The sequence below is a fragment of the Brassica napus genome, chromosome C4, assembly GCF_020379485.1.
Source record: "Brassica napus cultivar Da-Ae chromosome C4, Da-Ae, whole genome shotgun sequence".
In the NCBI taxonomy this organism is placed as follows: domain Eukaryota; kingdom Viridiplantae; phylum Streptophyta; class Magnoliopsida; order Brassicales; family Brassicaceae; genus Brassica; species Brassica napus.
The window spans coordinates 9605422-9628738 of NC_063447.1; the positions used below are offsets into that span (position 1 = coordinate 9605422).

The following is a 23317-nucleotide window of genomic DNA, read 5'->3' on the forward strand; positions in this document are numbered from 1 at the left end:
CTAGAATTTTTTCCTTACCTTTTAAGTGATTTACACTAGATCTTGACCCGCATGCGAATTTTTTTATTTATATATTAAAATATTTTAGTTTATATAAAAAATTACCAATAACTTAATGTAATTTAGTGTTATATATTATGTAATATTATAATAGCTATGTTTACGTGGCTTATATATTATTACTATAAATTTTATATTTTTGTAACAAAAATTATTTTTGAAACTTTATTATGTAACAATATTACTTTACATACTTTTTTATTTAAAATTTATATGAAAGCAAATTAAATTGGATCTATATAGTAGAAACTATATTTTTTGAGATATTGTAAAGAACTTCTTTTAAAGAAAAACTATAATACATTGTACTTCAAAATATGTTTGTAGTAAATATCATATTTGAGAAATACACTAAGTTGGATAAAATATCTTCTTTTAATTTGAAATAGAAATGAATATTTCTAACAAAATCTTTGTAAATTTTATTTTTGAAATTAATCAGTTTAAATTGTTATTATCAGTGAATATATAATTATAATACTTTATATAATTTTAAATTTTTATATATAAATCAAAACTAAAATAAATTTTAATTTCTAATTATATTTTATGATAACTAAAATTAAAATTAATTACTTTTGGATATAAAATTTAAACTGATTTCGAAAATATTTTAAAAGATTTTTTTAGAACTTTCTTAAAAAATATTTATTGTATTCAATTAAAAAGATAAATATTATAATTAATTCATGTAAAATTTGATAAAATTTTAAAGAATGGTCCAAATTAAAAAATCACGCATGAAAAATTCATCACTACAGTATATATATATATATATTAAAAATATTATATATTTATCAATACATGTTTGTTAAAACCACATCTATATAAATGTTGATACATGTATAATGTATAACATAATTAATAATAATAACACTTATTATGAAAATACAATAGTGATAGGATTTTAATTTTGATTTTATTTTATTATTTGCATGGTGAAATTCTAAAATTAAATATTATTATTATTAATTAGATCATATGCAGGTATTAACTCTCGAATAATTAAATGTTATTATTATTAAGTAGATTATAAATGGTTAGATGCAACTATAATTATATATTGATGGAATAAATATATTTTCGAAATTATCCATATCTAATAATATTTTGATGGAATAAAAAAGAGAATTAAATATCTTGTTAGGATATTGTTATGAAAATACAAAAAAAAAATGTAAACAACTTTCAAGTGATGATCCATTCAAAATATCACACATGAAAAAAGTCATGACTTCTCTTTTAATAATATAAACTAGGATAAGACCTGCGCCTTGCGCAGGGTGAGTTTATTTGTATATATTATCGAGAGTTTTTTTTATATATTTGATCATTTTATTTATATATAAAATATTTTTTGTTGTTATTATATAATTTCTTTCTGATGGATCGGATCAATTTTTATTAAAAATAATAGAACAAAACTATAATTAATACATCATGGGTTGATAGGATTGGACATTAAACAAATTATGACATAAAAACCTTATTTTTTTCCATCGAACACATTCTTGAAAAAGTGAACAGTATTGTTTTCACAGTTGAATTATTTTGACTTTTATCTTCCATATGGTTTTGAAAGCTTTCAAATCAACCATCGAATTGATACATGTCATTTTAATGTTTTTAGTCGTATACTTAAGGAAAACTTACATTTTTGTAATTTAAAGTCATTTTAAAAATTCAAAATATAACATATAAGAAAAAATCTAACATATAAGAAAAGTATAACATATAAGGTGTCCTCATTTTTGTATTTTAAAGTCGTTTTTTAAAAAAATATAACATATAAGGTTTCCTCATTTTTGTAATTTAAAGTCATTTTAAAAAAATTCAAAATATAACATATAAGAAAAAATATAATTTTTTTATTATATGGTTAATGTGATTATTTATTTTTTTAATAATATAAAATTAAACAAAATGAAGAAGGATGCAAAAATTATTATCAAATCTTTATTGTTCATAATCATTAATTGCCGTATATATGTAAATAATATTAGGTTATTTCGTAGCTTTTATTTAGGGAAAGAATACACACTTTTTATATTTTAGGTTAATATAATGTTCTCTAGTGGACATTAAACAAATTATGACATAAAAACCTTATTTTTCCTCTCGAACACTTTCTTGAAAAAGTGAACAGTATTGTTTTCACAGTTGAATTATTTTGACTTTTAACTTACATATAATTTTGAAAGCTTTCAAATCAACCACCGAACTGATACATGTCATTTTAATGTTTTTAGTCGTATACTTAAGGAAAACTTACATTTTTGTAATTTAAAGTCGTTTTAAAAAATTCAAAATATAACATATAAGAAAAATATAACATATAAGAAAAATATAACATATAAGGTGTCCTCATTTTTGTATTTTAAAGTCGTTTGAAAAAATATATAACATATAAGGTTTCCTCATTTTTGTAATTTAAAATCATTTTAAAAAATTCAAAATATAAAATATAAGAAAACATATATTTTTATATTATATGGTTAATGTGATTGTTTATTTTTTTAAAAAAATATAAAATTAAACAAAAATGAAGAAGGATGCAAAAATTGTTATCAAATCTTTTATATTATTCATAATTATTAATTGTCATATATATGTAAATCATATTAGGTAATTCTGTAACTTTTATTTAAGGAAAGAATACACACTTCTTATATTTTAGGTTAATATAATGTTCACTAGTGAACATTAAACAAATTATGACATAAAAACTTTATTTTTTTCCATCGAACACATTCTTGAAAAAAGTAAACAGTGTTGTTTCCACATTTAAATTATTTTGACTTTTATCTTCCATATGGTTTTGAAAGTTTTCAAATCAACCATCGAATTGATACATGTCATTTTAAAGTTTTTAGTCGTTTGCTTAAGAAAAACTTACATTTTTGTAATTTAAAGTCGTTTTAAAAAAATTCAAAATATAACATATAAGAAAATTCTAGCATATAAGAAAAATATAACATATAAGGTGTCCTCATTTTTGTATTTTAAAGTCGTTTTAAAAAAATATATAACGTATAAGGTTTCCTCATTTTTGTAATTTAAAGTCATTTTAAAAAATTCAAAATATAACATATAAGAAAAAATCTAATTTTTTTATTATATGGTTAATGTGATTGTTTAATTTTTTTAATAATATAAATTTAAACAAAAATGAAGAAAGATGCAAAAATTGTTATCATATCTTTATTATTCATAATCATTAATTGCCATATATATGTAAATCATATTAAGTAATTCCGTAGCTTTTATTTAAAGAAAAAATACACACTTCATATATTTTAGGTTAATATAATGTTCTCCAATGTTATATAATTATGAAATAATGTGACACTATTAGATTAAAATATACTTTATATTAGATGCTCTAGAATTCTTTGAAATGGAATTTAGAAGGCATTTAGAGTGCAACCTAGGATTTGGGTTTTTTTTAATTAATACAAAATTAAGGTTCTAATTTTTCAAATGCTTCTCAATTAATATATAGGGGATATAACATATAAGAAAAAATATAATTTTTTTATTATATGGCTAATGTGATTATTTATTTTTTTAATAATATAAAATTAAACAAAATGAAGAAGGATGCAAAAATTGTTATCAAATATTTATTGTTCATAATCATTAATTGCCATATATATGTAAATAATATTAGGTTATTTCGTAGCTTTTATTTAGGAAAAGAATACACACTTCTTATATTTTAGGTTAATATAATGTTCTCTAGTGGACATTAAACAAATTATGACAGATAAACCTTATTTTTCCTCTCGAACACATTCTTGAAAAAGTGAACAGTATTGTTTTCACAATTGAATTATTTTGACTTTTATCTTACATATGGTTTTGAAAGCTTTCAAATCAACCATCGAACTGATACATGTCATTTTAATATTTTTAGTCGTATACTTAAGGAAAACTTACATTTTTGTATTTTAGAGTCGTTTAAAAAAAATATATAACATATAAGGTTTCCTCATTTTTGTAATTTAAAATCATTTTAAAAAATTCAAAATATAACATATAAGAAAACATATATTTTTATATTATATGGTTAATGTGATTGTTTATTTTTTTAAAAAAAAATATAAAATTAAACAAAAATGAAGAAGGATGCAAAAATTGTTATCAAATCTTTATTATTCATAATCATTAATTGTCATAAATATATAAATCATATTAGGTAATTCTGTAACTTTTATTTAATGAAAGAATAAACACTTCTTATATTATAGGTTAATATAATGTTCTCTAGTGAACATTAAACAAATTATGAAATAAAAACCTTATTTTTTCCATCGAACACATTCTTGAAAAAAAGTGAACAGTATTGTTTCCACAGTTAAATTATTTTGACTTTTATCTTCCATATGGTTTTGAAAGCTTTCAAATCAACCATCGAATTGATACATGTCATTTTAATATTTTTAGTCGTTTACTTAAGGAAAACTTATATTTTTATAATTTAAAATCGTTTTAAAAAAATTCAAAATATAACATATAATAAAATTCTAACATATAAGAAAAATATAACATATAAGGTGTCCTCATTTTTGTATTTTAAAGTCGTTTTAAAAAAAATATATAACATATAAGGTTTCCTCATTTTTGTAATTTAAAGTCATTTTAAAAAATTCAAAATATAACATATAAGAAAAAATCTAATTTTTTTATTATATGGTTAATGTGATTGTTTAATTTTTTTAATAATATAAATTTAAAAAAAATGAAGAAGGATGCAAAAATTGTTATTAAATCTTTATTATTCATAATCATTAATTGTCATATATATGTAAATCATATGAGGTAATTCCGTAGCTTTTATTTAAGGAAAGAATACACACTTCCTATATTTTAGGTTAATATAATATTCTCTAGTGTTATATAATTATGAAATAATGTGACACCATTAGATTAAACTATACTTTATATTTTTTTTGATGACCCTGGTGTCCGGATGCCTCGTGAGGACCCGACTAGCACCTAATGAACGTCCACCGGAGCAAGCCGGGGAGCCCGCCGAAGGCATCCAGGAGAGCTGGGCAGCCTCATTTAATTGACCCAGTGGCCACGCCCCGTTGGAAGTGTCCGTATTGGTCCGAAGACCTCAAGAGCAACATCCGCCAGACGATGCGTTCGAACCCGTCACCCCCCGTGAAGGAGAGCTACCTGGGAGCGAATTTCAACACCGCTGGACCACAAGGCGTGGTTAAAACTTGTGTGGGTTAAACAGGCTTTTTACACCCTTATTTTTAGACGCTGTCCCCACCCCCGAAGGGGCCCCCTTGCAAGAAATCCCCAAAGCCGGCGTTCAGTACTGGCCGTAGCCCACCTGACGTCGGACAGGGATTTTTTACGGTTTCAGTCCGTCCCCGGCCCTTCGAGTGTCGAACCTGCGACCTCTCGGACTCGTGTGTGAGAAACAGCTGCAGTACTGCCACTAGGCCACCTGAGTGTTCTCAACTATACTTTATATTAGATGCTCTAGAATTCTTTGAAATGAAATTTAGAAGGCATTTAGAGTGCCACCTAGGATTTGAGTTTTTTTTAATTAATACAAAATTAAGGTTCTAATTTTTCAAATGCTTCTCAATTAATATATAGGGGATTGTTATGCCATTTCTTTATTTGGATTCTTAAGATAATTTTAATTTCTTTTGTTATTTACATGGCATAACACTCCTTAATTTTAGTGACCATATTAATTAAAACCAGCCAACAAAATAAATCTATTTAGAGAATATTCCAAAACGTTGTTAAACTATTAGGACCATTTAAATTACATAGTTATATGTTACAAAGCTATTACATCTTTTATGTCACATAACACTACGTCTATTAATAATATACTAGATTTTGACTCGCGCAACCGCGCAGATTTTTTTTTCACTTTTCTAAACATAAATTATTGTTTTAGAACATAAGTGGTATATATTTTTAATGTTAATCATATACTTAAATATTTATATAACTATTTCAAATACAATAATTTTATAGTTTACATGTGATAATTAATCAATTGTTTAAACCATATGTATTTGTCACTTCTTATTATATATTTATCTTATTGTATTTGCATTTAGTTATTAAGCACATTAATATATTCATGAGAAAATATATTTTAAAAAATATTTTGTATTTAATTTATGCTAAATTCTGACCCTTCTTTTAAAACTTAATTTCTTTTTACCAATATTTTTATGCTTATATATTTTAGATAATATATTATTGTATATACAAAAGTATAAGATATGTTAATTTTTAGATATGTGTTATATACTTTGTTAATTTTAAGTTGTTGTATCATCATATTATATTTTTAAGTAAATAGTTTATATTTATGAAAATAAAATTTATAAATTTATCAATTGAATATAATTTTATCATATTTATTTTAGTATAATAATTGTGTTTTAACATGGCCATGACTATAAATTGATAAAATATGATATAATTTATTTCTTTTCATTTTTAAACGATAACTTAAAATATATTAAGTTATTGTTAAAATATTTTTACACAGATTTATTAGAATTTTTAAAATATAATATATAAATATATATTATATTTAAAATAAATATATTTATAGTTAAAATGAAAAGATATCAAAAGATATTATGGTTAAAATATTTTAAAGATTCTATTTATTATTAGTCTTAATAAAATACATTTAATAAGATTTCTAAATGATGCTCCAAATTAAAAAATCATACATGAAAGAAATCATGACTTCTGTTTTAATATATAAGATGTTACTTTTTCTGTTTTTTTCTTACGTTATTTGATTCAATGACATAAATATTGACTATATAATTAATTTCTAATGACGTGAATATTAACCATATAATTAATTTCTAACCAAAAACTTATGAAATATATGTCACAAAATAATATACTAATTTTTATTATTTACATGTGCATCAGAGTACATGTGATAATATACCAAATGATAATGTACTAATTTTTATTTTATTTAAAATTCAACTATAATGTACAAATGATATTTTTAATCATCATCATATATCAAAACAACTCTTTAAATTCAAATATAATGTAATTTCAAATTTTGAAACAATATACTAACCAACTTTAATTATTTTGTTATATATAAAAGAATGGGGTTTAATCTTCGGTTGCCAGAATCACAAACAAATTAAATATCAAATGGAGTTTAATATATATGCAGGTCAAAAAAAAATTATTATATGTACTGAAAAATAAATTAAACTTATTTTAATGGGATTGTTTGCTAGAGGAATTTTTTTGTTGTATATACGGGTCAAAATTTAGATAATACTATAAAATGTAAAAAAAAAAAATATAATTGAATAAGTTTTATCTGATATAATTTTAATTAAATGTAATTCTTTTCTAAATCGATTTTACATAAATCTCCTAAATATATACGCTTATCTACATAAATCCTAAATACTAAATTCCAATTATTTTTATATTATATTTAAATCTTTTAAAAAAAGATAATTTCTTAATCAGCCAACAATTAATAAGTAGACATTTTTACAATTATTGTTTTTTCAAGTTATTTTATCGAATATACAAAATATTTATCAAATAGAAACAGGTTGAAGAAATATATTTTTTATTTTTATTATGAACTAACAAATGGATTATGAACTAACAAATGGATTAAATTAAAATGCGTAGATTTGACCTTTGGTCGGTTGGGTACGCATATTGGAATCAAGATACTAAGCCTAATGTAATGGACCAAGGAGTCAAGGACCCAGTAAGCTTTTCACAAGCCTTTGATACATCATTGCCTGTATATTTATTTTATTCCGTATTTGTGAGTGGGGTCATCCAAATATCGTGTGGACTTGTGAAACTTACGTAATCAGAGGAGAAAGAAGAGAGTCACAGAGATCGTCACCCATGGCTACGCTCTTCACCACAACCACCTCTCGTCCTTTCTCCGCAAATCCTAGCAAGACCTTCTCTCCTTCTCTCTCCCTAAAGCCTAATGCTCTCTCTTTCTCACTAACCCACCACCGTCCTCCCAGGCCTCTCCGGTTTTCCAAAATCCGATCTTCTCTGCCCTCCGAATCAGACTCCGAACCGGAAGGTGGGTATTCAATCACAGACGAATGGGGCGAGCAACCGGCTGAACCGGAATCTCAGCCGGATAACGCTGCGTCTGCTGTTTCAGACGAATGGGGCGAGAAATCCGAACCCGTACCCGAGGAGTCCGTGACCCGGTTCGCGGAATCGGATCCTCCGACGAACGAGGACGAGTGGGAGGAAAGAGAAGGTGGTGGTGGTGATGAAGGAGTCGACAAGACTTTGGAGCTGAAGAGGTGTTTGGCTGATACGGTCTACGGAACTGAACTAGGGTTCCGAGCTGGATCTGAAGTCCGCGCGGAGGTTTTGGAGATCGTGAATCAGTTGGAAGCTCTCAATCCCACTCAGGCTCCGGTTGAGAATCCGGAGCTCCTGGATGGCAACTGGGTTTTGCTGTAAGTTAAACTGAATCTTGATCTTTGTTTTGATGTTGTAGATAACGTAGATTGTGTCTGAAACAGATTTGAGATAGTTTTGTGCATGAGGTTGAGACATTAGGGACCAGTTGCAAGATTGCTGTTCGTTTTTTTCTGTCGCGCGACCAGATCACAGTTTGCATGTTGTTCGTTTTGCTGTCCGGTTGTTGTTCGTTTCACTGAACAAACAATATTTTGTCGCAAGTTGCAGTCGTTACGAATGAGAATCTACTACAACGTACTTTGAATCTTTGATTGAGGCCAAGTGATTATTACTGTGAATAGATTTGGGATAGTTTCTGAATGAGAATGAGACATTGTTGAATCTTTGATTGAAGCCACTGTTGGTTTGTATATCTTTTTGGGGTTGTGAAACAGGTACACTGCCTTCTCTGAGTTGCTTCCTCTACTAGCTGCGGGTTCGACACCTTTGCTGAAAGTGAAGAGTATAAGTCAGTCTATAGACACAAAGAATCTCTCTATAGACAACTCCACTACTCTCTCCACCCCCTTTGCAGACTTCTCCTTCAGTGCTACTGCTTCTTTTGAAGTTCGAACCCCTTCAAGAATTGAGGTAATGTTAGGTTTCTTTCAGATTCACGTTTTGTTGGTATCCTCATCATCACCTGTTTGTCGTAATGTTAGGTTTCTTTCAAAGAAGGTACGTTGAAACCTCCAGAGATCAAGTCAAGTGTGGATCTCCCGGAGAGCGTGGGTGTGTTCGGGCAGGAGGTTAACCTCTCGTTCCTGAAGCAATCTTTGAACCCTTTGCAAGATGTGGCAGCTAACATTTCACGGGCAATCTCTGGTCAGCCACCTCTCAAGCTTCCGTTTCCAGGGAACCGTGGCAGCTCTTGGCTATTGACCACTTATCTCGACAAGGATCTCAGGATTTCGAGAGGAGACGGTGGGCTTTTCGTGCTTGCTAGAGAAGGAAGCTCTCTGCTTGAGCTCTGAAATATTTGACGAGGTATATATAGCAAGCAGGCTTCTTGTAAAAACAATACTCACTAGAGAGATCATCATAATAATGCTGAATGCAAATCATTGGACCAGTTTGGTTTCCCTTAAATATTCTTAAATTGTAATCTTGTACCCACTTGCTGGTCACAAGATTAGTAAAGAGAGAAAATTGAAGGAATGAACGAAAAAAGTAGAGTAGGTATGGATGTTCAGGTATATTTATGCATATCGGATCGGGTTTGGATATTTTTAGTTTGTGATCGGTTTTTTCGGGTCAGGTGTGGTTAGTATAAACCTAAGGTTGAGAAAACCAGAAACTGAACTTGTATTTGTTTTCATGATCAAATGGTCAAGTAAAACTAGTCACAAGTTATGGATTCTACAAGAGATTCGACCACTTATTAAAAGACTCTACAAAGAAGAGTTTAAGGAGTGTTTCTATGTTATTGCCCTTGGTATCCGTCAGCTACTTATAACATGAGAACCAGCTGGAACGTTCAGAAAAGCTTTGGTGAATTTTGGCGACTTCATCTCTGTCCCATCCATTGCAAAATGTCCTTCCTGATAACACCATCAAACCCGCCTCTAACGTTGATGGGTTTAACAAGACTGGAATCACTGAAAGGCCTATACTGAGTGGTACTTCCGACGGGTCTTGGCGGCTTGATCTTCATCATCATAGAGATAGTCGGCGAAAACTTGGGCCGGAGGTTCCTCAAGGACAAGAACAAGTTCCTACCGACTTCATTACTCTGAGGTGTCTTCGCGTTGGCATGCGGTTTGAGACGTGTTGAATCTAATAGCCTCTTCGCAGCCTTGCCTGTGCTTGTTGGCTCTATCTGTTTTGGCCGTAGAACCTGAGCTGATGGCTTCATACGGTCGAGCCCTCTAAGAATCCAGTTTCCAAGGTTCCGACCAATCTCCATGTCTCTCTGTTGTATGCTCTTGTGGACCCTAAGTGCCACATCAAATATTTGATGAGTCCTCCTGCATAAAAAGAGAGTAGGCAGAAGAGAACCAAGTTAAAACACGAGTCCTAATTAAACTCGTTTAAATATATCATTATCTACTCTCATGATCTCAGGACCGGTTCTGAAGCACACAATCAAACCAACTCCTAAACCGGGAATCGTGAAATCCTCGGAAAGAAAAACAAGGACGAATCTTTTGGCAAGAAACATTACCTGTGGAGAAATTGTCGGACCCTTGGATGATTTGGGCTAACAATCCGACGCTGGGTCTTCAATGCGAGCCGGTAAGACCGCCTGAGTCCCAAGAAGTAGGCTGTTCCCAGAGCTAACTCCCACAACACCATTGCTTCTCAAAGCCTTTCTTCTTCCTCTACTTATTCGAATATACCTTTATACCATCCTCCGATAGCCGCCAGGAACTTCAGTCTCTTTCCCCGTCGCAATCACAGATCGTCTTTCTTGTTTATAGTGCCGGGTTGTTTGATCATGGAATCCTCACCGTCCATTTTCCTTGTTTGACAAGATATAAGTTTTAGTGGGCTTGTCTAAGATGGGCTTATGTAACCCTGTAAAACGCCTTGTTCTTACCGTTTTGGCCCGGATTATCAAAAACAATTTGGATAACCATCGAAAAGTATTTGGATAAGGATAATTAAGATTTTCTGTTTGATTTGTATCGCGATAAATAAAAATTATTGATTGAGTTATTTAAAATTTTCTAAATATACTTTTAAAACTTTAATATTTGTTTCAGAGTAAATCAGTAGCAGATACGACAACTCCGCGTTAGTTAGAGTTAGAAAGAAATAATGTAATGTTATCACAGTAATTATTCCCTAATTAATTCGATAATCATATGCACTTTTTTATTTATTTGGTTAGTTACTCTTCTCACTCACTCACCAATATTCACTAAGATTTTCTCTCTCTACCTCCTTCCTTTCTCTCTCTCTGTCGGCGATGCAGAGGCTTTCAATAGACTCATCAGCTTCGAAGCTTCATAGCTACGGAGGACGGAAGGATGACATCCATGATCACGATGACTTAAAGCACAAGGAGTCACTCTCCTCTCCTCCTCTTTCTTCCTCATCGTCCACTGCAAATTACGATGATGACGAGCTCAAGGACTTTAAGCCCCGACGGTTATCGCTGCAATCGCCGACGCATCAGAACGGAGAGAAGCTTGTTCACTTCATCCCCGTCCTCACTCTTATCTGTTTCATCATCCTCTACCTCTCTTCTCACGCTCCGTCGCAATCAGGTTCCTTCTCTAATCGGAATAAGACGATCTTCAATGTGTTTAATTGTTTTCTGATCGGTTTTCAAATGTTCTCAGATTTAGCTCAGTTTAACGGATTCATGCGTCGTTCAAAGCATCTAGGTACATTGCAGATTCGATTCATTCTCTCAGTCTCAAACTTGAAATGTATCCCACTAATTATTGTTGTTTCCTCCATTAGATTCCGACGAAGATGGCGAAATCTCCAAGTTAATGATCAGTTCCGACGCTCTGGCTATCCGTAGTAGCATAAGGAACTTAAAAGAGACGGAAAGCTCCGCGTCGGAATCACTCCCCCGTCGCCGAACTTCTCACCGGAAAATAGCTGACTTCTAGATTTTTTTGCTTCATCGTCTTCTTCTAGAATAATTATCTTCGTCACTTGCATGTTGATTCGTTCGTTCAAACTCAAAATTCGTGAATCGTGTTTCTGTTATAAAAATTTGAAATTAGCGTCGCCGGTTAACAGTAAAACCGGCCGGCGATGGAATAACCGTCATGCTAGCGTGCGCTTTGTATGGGAGGCGTAGGTTAGAGTGTGCTAGGGGTAGTTATGCTATCCAGCTGGAGTTTTGGACCCTACAGAGCCTCGTGCTTAATACATCGGAGTCAGAGCTACCAATCTCCTCTGAACAACAATAATAGTATAAATACTAGTATTTTCTCACATTATCCATGGACATTATCTATGTATCAAATTTTATAGCTTAAGCTTTGGTCACGTTTGTTACTTAAAAAAAAAAAAATCCAAAATGTTGATAACCTAGTAATAAGAGAACATGATTGGTTACTTTTTGCTCACCGAAATGTTATTCTTTACACCGAAATTTCAAAATTGGCTTAAAATTTGTTAGAGATTATAAATCTAAAGTTCAAAACGGTTAATCTAAAAAATCTTTAACTCATATTCTCTAAAATCTTAACCAACCCTACTGAAACGAAATCTTAGATTCTTGAAGATAAGTGTGTTAAAAAAAAAAGATTCTTGAAGATAAGTAATCACCAACGTCTGTTGAAGATATATCCAAACCGATCACATTATTGCTGAACTAAAATCCAAATCAAGTGAAGGAGTCGAACGTAAAGCCTAATGCCAAGTATAAAACTTTGTCTACGGTTTCGACATATCATAAGGGTCCACACTTGATGACCATTTTGATTAATTGATCAGAAAAAGAGGCATTTGGTGAAAAACTGAAAATAGTGATGCCACGCGGTCTGTCATAATGACGACTGTCACTTTAAGCCCACCACATCATCACCGTGGTCCGTGACGCTCTGCCTGTATACGTGGCAGTTCACTATTGGCTTATTTGGTTAATTACCTTTAACCTTTTCTTTTATCTTGGTGATGCAGTTTCCTCTTATTATTTGTTCTTTCTTCTAAGTGGAGTTAATAACTTAAACCATAAGTTTGTAAATAGAGTCTACTTTGTCATAGGATTCTTGGTTAATTACCTTTAACCTTTTCTTTTATCTTGGTGATGCAGTTTCCTCTTATTATTTGTTCTTTCTTCTAAGTGGAGTTAATAACTTAAACCATAAGTTTGTAAATAGAGTCTAATTTGTCATAGGATTCGCTTTCTTATAGATATCTAATCATGACTAGATTTCGACCCGCACAACCGTGCGGATATTATTTTTCAGTGGGTTAAATTTAAAAATAATTATTTGTTCAAAAAATATTTAAGAGTGGTTAAGTTTTTTAAAAATTGTATATGGTATTATTTGCTCATATCGGTAGTATAACTTTAAGCAAAATTTTAGCATAGTATAACTCATTTGTCATTTAATGAATTTATGATTTTTATTTATATTTTTCGCTATTTAATTATAATATTTTCATTTTACATCAAAACTAGGCATGGGCATTCGGGGTCCCAATCGGGTTTCGGTTTTATCCATTCGAATTTCGGTTTTTCGGGTTTATCAAAATCAGCCTCATTCGGGTTATATGAAAGTTCGGTTCGGAACCGGTTCGGGTTCTATCGGGTTCAGGTCGGGGTTAGTAAATCTTCAAAGAACCGGTATAACCCATTGTACTTTTGGATTTGGGTCTCAATCGGTTCTTCGGTTTAAAATACTTGATTAATACCTACTTGGTAACCAAAACATAAGTGAAATCGGTTCTTCAGTTTAAAAATACCTGATTAATACCTATTTTGTAACCAAAACATAAGTGAAATCGGTTCTTCAGATTTTAAGTAAATGATTTGTACCTATTTTAATAGTCAAACCATAAGTAACATCGATTCAAAAATAAGAAAGGTAAACATAGATATTGATAGAAAGAAAATCAAATAAATGAAAGCATAAAACAAAAAGTAAGTTCTCATGAAATGAGAAACATTATTCAATGAAAACAAAACCAAAATCTAAAAATTTCAAGTTTCAACCGCCACCTTCAACCATTAACCTTCATATAATAGATAATTATTTTAGAAGTTCAATAATATTTAAAGTATTTTGGATACATATTAGGAATTAAGATTATGTGTGGTAGAAATTCTTTTTGTGTTTTTAAATGTTTCGGGTTCTATCGGATATTCATTTTGGTTCGGGTTCGGTTCAGATAATACTCATAACCCAAAATACCATAAAACAAGATCCATTCGGTATTTATGTCGGGTTCGGATCGGTTTGGATTTATTTTTATCGGATCGGATTGGGTTCGAATTTTCGGGTTCGGTTTATTTGCCCAGCCCTAATCAAAATTAATCATAATTTAAAATGTTAATTTTTTGGATTTTTTCAAAACATTTATAAAAAGATCTTTCAAAGAGATGACAAAAAAAAAAATCTTTCAAAGATTTTGTTATATTTTTGTTAGAAATATTGAGTTGCATTTCAAATAAAAAAGTAAAGATATTGGAAGATATTCTAACTAAAATATGAAAAAAATTTAATATAGTTCTTAGGAAATGGTCCAAATAAAAAAAATCACACATGAAAGAAGTCATGACTTCTATTTTAATATATAAGACTAGATCTTGATCCGCACAACCGTGCGAGTGTTATTTTTTATTTTTTACACTTCACAATTATGGTTATTTATATGTTTTGATCGTTTGTAAATTATGTGCATTGATGAAATGTGTTATTGATGTTTAAACAACTAAGTCTAAATAAATCATTTGGAATTTGGAGTTTTTTTAACTTTACCATTTTCAAGTATATTTGATTTTGACGCATACAATTTGGATAATTTTTATAATAATACATATATGCTAATAAAGACACAATTTTAATTGTTTAGAATTTGATATTTTTTATATAGATCATAATTTATTTGGTGATAATGTAAGTAATATATTAAATTGTTTATGACAATATCAAAGTTATATATTTATAATTTATTGTTTCAAATTATCAGTGGTAACTCTGTATTAAAACATGAAGACTAATTAAAACCTTAACTCTCAATTTAACATTAAATTAGATATTTTACTAAAGGTATACTTGTATTTTAGATTTAGTCATACATATATGTTAATCAGATTATTTGTATGATTTAAATTTTAAACTCAATAACGTACACTAAATCTAATTCATAAAAGTCCACTTCATTTAAATTATTATACAAAAAACTTGTAGAAATTATTATTTCTTATTCTATAAACAAAAAATAAATTAGTATTCATTTATAATAATATTTAATATTAAATACGAATTTTACTATTTAATAGTAAATTTTTAAATAAAAAAAGATACTTAAATGAAAATGAAAATGTATTAAAATGTATTATTAAAATGTAATCTTAAAAAGATACTTAAAATATATTTTTAGATGTTTTATTTTAAAAATATTAAAATAATATTTTAGCTAGAGTATATTTAATAATAACTAAGTTAGTTGTAGAAAAAATAAAGGAATTTAAATAAATGTAGTGGCCCAACATTTTTATTAATTAAACTTTGAATTCTTGATTTTATGAGTGATTTTATATTCTTACAATTAAATAAATTTTCCGAATATATTTATATTAAAATTATTTAACATATTTTGTTTTAAATGAATTAAACTTTAATTTACATATATTAAATAAAGTTATTTGTTAATATTCTTTTAAAATAAAATATGCAAAGTTTGGAAACCATAATTCTATAGCTAAGATATTTTTTTACGATACCAAAATTTTGAAATTTTTCCAAAATCAAATTTTCAAAAATATTTATTTTTCCGTTAAAAAGTAACGAATGTTTACCATACATGTAAGTTGACTTTGGTTTATTGATTTATAACCACACTATTTTGGAATTGGTTTACTTAAATAGTGAATTGCTTCTGGTTATGTTCCTTTGTGCAGAGACTTCGGATATGATTGATAACATATAAATTTACATAATGTTGAACTTCTAGACCGCTCTCCGAGCTTCTTTCATTATTCTCAGTCACAAATTCAAACCCACGACTCTGGTCGGTTTTTCTATATATTGTATATATCTCTTAAACTAAACAAATGTAAAAAGAAAGAATATTCAAAACCAAAAGTATGAATGTTCTATCTAATGTTAACATATATAGATATATTCAATCCACACAATTCTGAACACTGCAATAACTATTTCAAACATAACCAAATGAGAAGACATCATGATTGTCTCCACGAGTTAGAATCAAAGAAAAAAAAGAAAAAAATGTTTCCTGGTGGAGTCTCCAACTCATGATGATTGTTGTCTCTGCCTCTGCTGAATATCCAGCAATAGAGACTCATGTGCTCTAAAGGTTCAATTCATTTCTCAACCAAATTTACAGAACACAAAGAGTCCTATCTCTGTTTCGATATTCCTTTGTTTTAAAATCTTCATTGATTGAAGAATTTAATTTTTCTTCTACCTGATCAATGGATTTCAAATTGATTTTCTTCAATCCATCTGCCTCCCATCCCATGGCAACATCTTCGTCTCTGGAAATATGAATCCCGTGAACTATTTTTTTTTAAACATCTCGGGCATTGGTTATAGGTTAAACCAGTTAATATATTGATTAATGATTAATGTAATTTAACTAGAGTTGATTAATGATTAGTGATAGTTTACTTTCTAAGGAATGATTCATTTTAAAATATCACACATGAAAGAAGTCATGACTTCTGTTTTAATATATAAGACTAGATTTGGACCCGCACGGTTCATGTTTATATATATTTTACATAATTAGAATATATTTTTAAAGTTACTTATATATTTAAATGTTTATATATAATTATTTTAAATATAAGAATTTGATAGTTTTCATGCTGTAAGTTAATTGATTATTTCAAATCATCACATATATTTTTATTATATATATTTTAAATTTTTTTTTTCAATTATTATGATCCTGATCCGTAATTCAAAGCGCTAGATTTCCTTTATCAATATTTTTTTTATGTTTATTCATTTAAGATAATAACTATATATATAAAAGTTTAAGATAAGTTAATTTTATACATGAATAATCTAATTTACTAATGTTAACCCGTTCTACCAACATATTATATTTCTAGCAAAAAAATTTAATGTTTGTGAAAATAAAATATATTAATTTATCATTTTAAAATATTTTTATCATATTTAGTTAAATACAATGTTTTATTTTTAAATGATAGATATAGCTATAAAATAGTAAAATTTGATATAAGTTTTTTCAATTTATAAAAGATAACTGAGTATATATATATATAAATGTATAATAACATTAATTTCATTACTAATTACAAAATTAGTGAAAATATTTATATACAATTTTTTATAATTAAGATATTGTTATATTGCTTTTCAACACATTTGTTAAGAAAATTAAATATGTATATTTATATTTTAAATTAAAAGATATCAAATTATATTATGATTTAAGTAGTTAAAAGATTATATATTAGCATTAGGGAAATACATTTAATAAAAAAATTAAATGATGATCTAGATAAAAATATCACACATGAATCAATGTGAGTTTGTAAACCAATCCGGGTTTTTAGGAGTCGATGTTCTATTAGGAATGATATATTATTAATTCATATTATTAGTAATAAATGAATGATAAGTGATTTCTAGTGAGAGTCAATTTTTTAAAAAAAATCACACATGAATCGAGGTTGTGACTTCTGTTTTAATATAGAGTTGATTACACTAAGAGACACTTTTTGACTTTCTATTACATCCAGATACACTTCTTACATGTGACACACTTTGTTGTGGGCCATCAACAGATTGTGGACAATTTTGCCCTTAATGGAAATGACACTTGTGGATGGGTGATTTGTGGACGAGTGATGTGTGGTTGGGTGATTTGTGGATGTGTGGATGAGTGATGAGTAACGTGTAGATATGTAATGTTAATGTGTTTATAGTAGATAACGTGGACAAACTCTCTGTTTTGATTCCATAAAACTATACAACAATACGTGGACATGGACTCATGTTACTAAAATTATACCATAAAACGTGGACACGGACTCTGTTATCTCTAATACAAACACTTGGCTTCTTCAGCTCAATTGATAAATTATCTGCAATTAAACTTCAATCAAGATGAGAAAGATATGATATTGTGAGTATGAGCGGTGAGAAAAATCGAAGAAGTGTTTACCTTTTGTCGAAGAGTAATAGATCTTGTATGTCAGAGATTTCTGATCTAAGGAATTTGTCATTTGTCATGATGTGGATGAATGTAATTTTGATTAGAGTTGAATTTAGATCCCGAGATGATGAATGGAATCGAAAGAATATTGTTCATCTCCACAACTAGTTTATAATTCTGTTAAGATGTTCATGTCCATAATTAATTTATAATTCTGTTATCCACGTTTTGATGTCCACGTCCACATTTTGTTTACACATTAATATATATAATATATATACGAACATGGATCTTAAAAGATAGATAATTTTATATATAGTTTATTATGACAATTATTTTTGTTTAATATATTTTTGAACTTGAGATAAAAGTAAATAAATACGCAAAGTAGAATAAGAAAAATAATAAAATGAAATAAGAAGAGGAGAGAGATTTTTTTAGTTTAGGGTCATAAGAGACTTTTTGACAAAATAAAGTGTGTCTCAAGTGATAAGTGTCTTGTAGTGTAATTGGAATGTGAGAAAGTGTCTCTAGATGTAAAAAATTCTATAGAGAAGATGATAAGTGATTTCTAGTGAGGGTCCATTTTTTAAAAAATGACACATGAAAGAAGTCACGACGTTTGTTTTAATATATAAAAATATGTAATTAGTTTATTCAGGATATCGCATCAACCTGAAACAAATGACATTGATGTTTCTTTTGACTAACTTCTAAAAAGATTCCTGTTGGAGTTGGTTTGTCTGAGGTAATACCAATGGCATAGTAGTTCACATGATGATAGACGTATTCAACTTATGGTTTGGAAAGTCTGAGATAATTTCCCAATACAATGTGGCTAACTACTGACAATGTTTCTACTTTCTAGTGAATATAACAAGGACTATAGAAGGAAAACAATGAAATCAAGTAAGTACTGCTTGGAAGATATAACACCAAGATACTAACCCAAGATTGTTTGAAATATCTTGATACATATGAAGTAAGCAAAGGACAAAGCCAAATGAATACAAATAAAACTATCAAAGCTAAGAAGTAATTTTCTCAACAAAAAAGTAGAATAGTCATAGTAAAGAAACACAGCTAAACTAAAACTTGTATATACTGGAAACTGCAAACTAAAAAGGAAAAAAACAAACATATGAAGAAAAAGAAAAAAGTAGAAAAACAAATGCTGAAATTGTTTTAGAGGTCAACGTGGCACTTGGTAGGATGAAACTGGAACCCTCCCTTGGAACCAGAGGAACCCAACGGAACCTTGAGATGACACTTAATCTTGGGCTTAAAGGCCCACGAGTTCAAAAACCCAAACTTAAACCTGATCTTAAACCTCAGCTTCACGTCGATCCTGTAAACCCCAGACTTCCTATCCTCCCTGAGATCCTTCCGGCCACCGGAACCTAGCAAAACCAAACTCTCTCCGTTCAACTCCGTCCCAATCTCCTTCGTACTCTTACGTCCCTGGTAAAACGACTTCATATCCACCGCAGCAAAACGCTGGTCGCCGTAATAACCCCTCGCCTCTGACCGATCGTAATGTATCCCGAGACGTTGATTAGGGTTGCGAACCGAGAAACTCAACGAGAGGTTGTAGCGGAGGTTATTGCTATGTGGTTCGAGATCGAATCTCGTCAAATTAGCTTCCGTGACTTGGAACTTCACGACGTTGGGTCGGAGTATGAACCAGAGGATCAGAGCGACGACTCCGAGGCAAACGGCTATACCGATGAGGATGTTGCAGACGATGCTTAAGATGCAACCGCCGCAGCAACCGAGACAGTTTAAGAAGCAGCGACAGATGCTGCAACCTACTTCGCCGCCGTGTCGGGCTTGGCTGTGGTAGGTTTGTGCTTGAGGATAGATCGGAGGTCCGTATCCGCCCGCCATGGTTTCAGAGGGAATCTAAAAGAGTAGAAACGTGAGGTAGGTTGTTTTTCTTTTTGTTGAGTCTTCTTGATCAACAAGGCAACGGATTATGTAGATATATATGTGCTAAATAATGTTTTCTAATCTCCATATATATATATTGGGATTAATCCTTGTTCGTTTAGGAATCTGAATTCGTTAAAGAGGCGGTTGATATTTATCATGTAATTATGAAAAATAATAATGTGAAGCTTGAAAATTTAGAAAATGCAAAAACTGAAACATCTGATGCTCAAAAACAAAAAAAAAAAGAAGCAAACTGAAACATAAGCAGTTTTCATTCATTCATTGTACGTTTGCAACTAGTTTTGGAATATTTGTAAAGCGCAATACAATTCAATTTGTCTATATAAGGTTGAGATAATATTCATTTATATATTTATCCAAGCTTTGACCAAAAAAAATATTTATCCAGGCTACACTATACAAAAAAAATTGTTTTGTTCAAGTAAAATTTGTATTTGATCCCATTGAAAAGATAAATTTGACTCCACAACAATAATTATTAAACATTAAAGATAAAATTTAATTATACAACTAAAATATTTATACTTTTTATCTTTAAAACTTTAGACTTATATTAGTTTTAACCTCATTTTTTTATAGTTACAAAAAAAAATTATAACCCGGGTATAAAAAGAAAAAATTCCTGACCTCGATACAAAAAAATTTCTGGCGTAATTACCAAAAATACCACTTGTACAAAAGTTGATCTATTTTAGTGTATTTACCGAGTTAAATCCCAATATTTTAGCTATTTACTTAATTAACCATATTTTAAAAATACGTGTGAATCACATGAATTGGATATCTTTCCTCGAGGAGGATATGGCAGTTGCGACTCTGAGATTAACGATTCCTTTAGCATTCTCCACTCACCCTCTAACCTCTTCCCTACGGTTCCCAGCGAGAAAATCAATTGGCAACTCGACATCATCCTTCAGAACCGTGAGAATGGCAGCTAATGTCGGGTCCGACCCCGAAACGACGTCGTCTGCTTCCAGAGTCATCGATTCCCATCTCCACGTCTGGGCTTCTCCTCAAGAGGTCGTGCTCTCTCACACTTAGTTAACTCGAATCAATTTAATACTTAAACCGATTCTACTGAATCACACTAATCTAATAGATCATCAAATATTGTATGTTTCAGGCGGCGACTTATCCTTATTTTCCAGGCCAAGAACCTACCTTGACTGGCGATGTCGAGTTCTTGCTCAAGGTCTTAAGCTCAGCTCAACTCAAACTCTCATGGGTTTTAAGAAAGATATCGTCTTTGATGCTTATTTTGCGTTGTTCCCTCTGTTTTTTGGTGTTGATTGTTTTTCTCGACTTTAGAACATGGAAGAGGCAAGAGTCGATGGAGCTCTCATTGTGCAACCCATCAATCACAAGTTTGATCACTCTTTAGTAACAAGGTCTCATCTTTTTTTTTTTTATTCCTCAAGTGATGTTATTGTGGTTCCGAAAACTTATGAAACAATATGCTTCTCTCATTTCGTTTTACTTATGGTTTGATTTGTCTGGCTGTCTTTTTTGGTGGTCAGTAGATGACCATGGGATGCCTAATACATTATTGGTTTTGTGTTTTGTTACTAATTCTCCAGTCATATTAGACCTTTGTTTGTTTGTTTTTCATAATGAATTTTGTTTTATTTTTGACAGTGTTCTGAAGAAGTACCCGTCTAAGTTTGTTGGCTGCTGCCTTGCAAATCCTGCAGAAGATAGCAGTGGAATTAAGGAGCTTGAGAGTCTTGTTCTAGAGGTCTTTCCTTTAGCTCTTTCTCAAAAAGCATATCACATTTCTCTGAGTTTTTAAACTGTTATTGTAGAGTAATTACAAAGCTGTTCGGTTCAATCCCTATTTGTGGCCGTCGGGTCAGAAGGTACCAATTATCTAATAGTTTCAATGGCCTTGGATCAAGTTTCTACCCTACTCTTTTTAATTATCAGTGGTTTTTAACAACTCAGATGACAAATGATGTTGGAAAAGCTATGTTCTCCAAGGCAGGGGAGCTTGGTGTGCCTGTTGGCTTCATGTGCATGAAGGTCTGCTAGTATTTCTGACCTCTGTGTGCTCCAAAGTTGTGTGGTATACGCGAAGATCTTTCTTTTGAAGTTTTTGGTTTGCTTTATTCAGGGTCTGGATCTGCACATTGCAGAAATTGAGGAACTGTGCACAGAGTTTCCAAAGACAACTGTTTTACTAGATCACGCTGGATTCTGCAAAGTACCAGAGTGAGCTCTTCTCTGCTATTCAGATAAATAATCCAGTCCCTTGCAGAACATATTACTAATATATTAATGGTTTCATCAACCTGCAGAAATGGTGAGGCTAAGGATACTTATACTCAACTCATGGAGCTCTCTAGATTCCCACAGGTGAAGAAATCGAGAAACCTTAGTTTCTAGATTTGCTCACATATCATATGAGTCTGAGGGAAGAGTTTTGAAACAAGCAGGTATATGTGAAATTCAGTGCTCTATTCAGGATATCAAGAACGGGTTTCCCCTATCAGGACCTAACGCCTCTCCTATCTCAAGTTGTGTCCAATTTTGGGGCAAATCGTGTCATGTGGGGCAGGTAAACTTTTGTTTGTTACACCAAAAGAAAACTTATATATGAAAGAACAATACAGATTCGAAATATGGATTGGGTCTGTTGCAGTGACTTCCCATTTGTGGTTCTTGAATGTGGATACAAAGAAGCCAAAGAAGCTGTGACCATTATTGCAAAACAAGCATCCTTGTCAAGTTCTGACATGGACTGGATCCTGGGAAAGACGTTGATGCAGATATTCCCTGGACAATGGGTTCTTCCTTGAGAGGTTGCTAGAGTATGAGCTAATCAAGCAAACAATGGAGTTTATATCATCATCGAAGACCCATAACTGTAGTCTTTTGTTTATTACCAGACTCCAGTAAATTGGTATACATTGTTTAAAGAGACTGAAACATGCTGGTTGATATCATAATGCTTTACTATGAGAATAAGATGAACTGGATGCTGACGTCTATGGTACTAGTGTTTTGTCGACAATGGATGAGA

At 30.4% G+C, this 23317-nt stretch overlaps 5 protein-coding genes across 5 annotated transcripts; 3 read left to right on the plus strand and 2 right to left on the minus strand.

Moving 5' to 3' along the window:
• Positions 1-7829: 7829 nt before the first annotated feature.
• Positions 7830-9625, plus strand: LOC111205057 (plastid lipid-associated protein 3, chloroplastic). The gene is made up of 3 exons (XM_022700400.2): positions 7830-8549; positions 8949-9144; positions 9216-9625. The coding sequence occupies exons 1-3, from the start codon at positions 7969-7971 to the stop codon at positions 9525-9527; spliced, it is 1089 nt and encodes a 362-aa protein (XP_022556121.1). The 5' UTR covers positions 7830-7968; the 3' UTR covers positions 9528-9625.
• Positions 9626-9848: 223 nt separating this feature from the next.
• Positions 9849-10981, minus strand: LOC111205058. The gene is made up of 2 exons (XM_022700401.2): positions 10718-10981; positions 9849-10520 (listed from the first exon to the last, which is right to left on the minus strand). The coding sequence occupies exons 1-2, from the start codon at positions 10846-10848 to the stop codon at positions 10061-10063; spliced, it is 591 nt and encodes a 196-aa protein (XP_022556122.1). The 5' UTR covers positions 10849-10981; the 3' UTR covers positions 9849-10060.
• Positions 10982-11387: 406 nt separating this feature from the next.
• Positions 11388-12494, plus strand: LOC125585464. The gene is made up of 3 exons (XM_048754555.1): positions 11388-11765; positions 11841-11885; positions 11965-12494. Exons 1-3 carry the CDS (start codon positions 11465-11467, stop codon positions 12117-12119), a joined length of 501 nt encoding a protein of 166 aa, XP_048610512.1. The 5' UTR covers positions 11388-11464; the 3' UTR covers positions 12120-12494.
• Positions 12495-17717: 5223 nt separating this feature from the next.
• On the minus strand, positions 17718-20861 carry LOC125585466 (NDR1/HIN1-like protein 3). The gene has a single exon (XM_048754559.1). The coding sequence runs from the start codon at positions 20230-20232 to the stop codon at positions 19531-19533; it is 702 nt and encodes a 233-aa protein (XP_048610516.1). The 5' UTR covers positions 20233-20861; the 3' UTR covers positions 17718-19530.
• A 194-nt stretch (positions 20862-21055) lies between these two features.
• On the plus strand, positions 21056-23285 carry LOC111205060 (4-sulfomuconolactone hydrolase). Its single transcript, XM_022700404.2, has 10 exons — positions 21056-21318; positions 21422-21490; positions 21607-21686; positions 21934-22033; positions 22101-22154; positions 22240-22317; positions 22409-22506; positions 22593-22650; positions 22731-22852; positions 22937-23285. The coding sequence occupies exons 1-10, from the start codon at positions 21070-21072 to the stop codon at positions 23091-23093; spliced, it is 1065 nt and encodes a 354-aa protein (XP_022556125.2). The 5' UTR covers positions 21056-21069; the 3' UTR covers positions 23094-23285.
• The last annotated feature ends 32 nt before the right edge of the window (positions 23286-23317 follow it).

Coding starts and splice junctions, on each gene's coding strand:
- LOC125585466 (XM_048754559.1), bottom strand. CDS start 20,232: ATGGCGGGCGGATACGGACCTCCGATCTATCCTCAAGCACAAACCTAC.
- LOC111205060 (XM_022700404.2), top strand. CDS start 21,070: ATGAATTGGATATCTTTCCTCGAGGAGGATATGGCAGTTGCGACTCTG. Junction 21,687..21,933: donor GATCACTCTTTAGTAACAAG/GTCTCATCTTTT, acceptor TATTTTTGACAG/TGTTCTGAAGAAGTACCCGT. Junction 22,651..22,730: donor AGCTCTCTAGATTCCCACAG/GTGAAGAAATCG, acceptor TGAAACAAGCAG/GTATATGTGAAATTCAGTGC.
- LOC111205057 (XM_022700400.2), top strand. CDS start 7,969: ATGGCTACGCTCTTCACCACAACCACCTCTCGTCCTTTCTCCGCAAAT. Junction 8,550..8,948: donor GATGGCAACTGGGTTTTGCT/GTAAGTTAAACT, acceptor GTTGTGAAACAG/GTACACTGCCTTCTCTGAGT. Junction 9,145..9,215: donor GAACCCCTTCAAGAATTGAG/GTAATGTTAGGT, acceptor TCGTAATGTTAG/GTTTCTTTCAAAGAAGGTAC.
- LOC111205058 (XM_022700401.2), bottom strand. CDS start 10,848: ATGGTGTTGTGGGAGTTAGCTCTGGGAACAGCCTACTTCTTGGGACTC. Junction 10,521..10,717: donor GTCCGACAATTTCTCCACAG/GTAATGTTTCTT, acceptor CTTTTTATGCAG/GAGGACTCATCAAATATTTG.
- LOC125585464 (XM_048754555.1), top strand. CDS start 11,465: ATGCAGAGGCTTTCAATAGACTCATCAGCTTCGAAGCTTCATAGCTAC. Junction 11,766..11,840: donor TCACGCTCCGTCGCAATCAG/GTTCCTTCTCTA, acceptor AAATGTTCTCAG/ATTTAGCTCAGTTTAACGGA. Junction 11,886..11,964: donor GCGTCGTTCAAAGCATCTAG/GTACATTGCAGA, acceptor TTCCTCCATTAG/ATTCCGACGAAGATGGCGAA.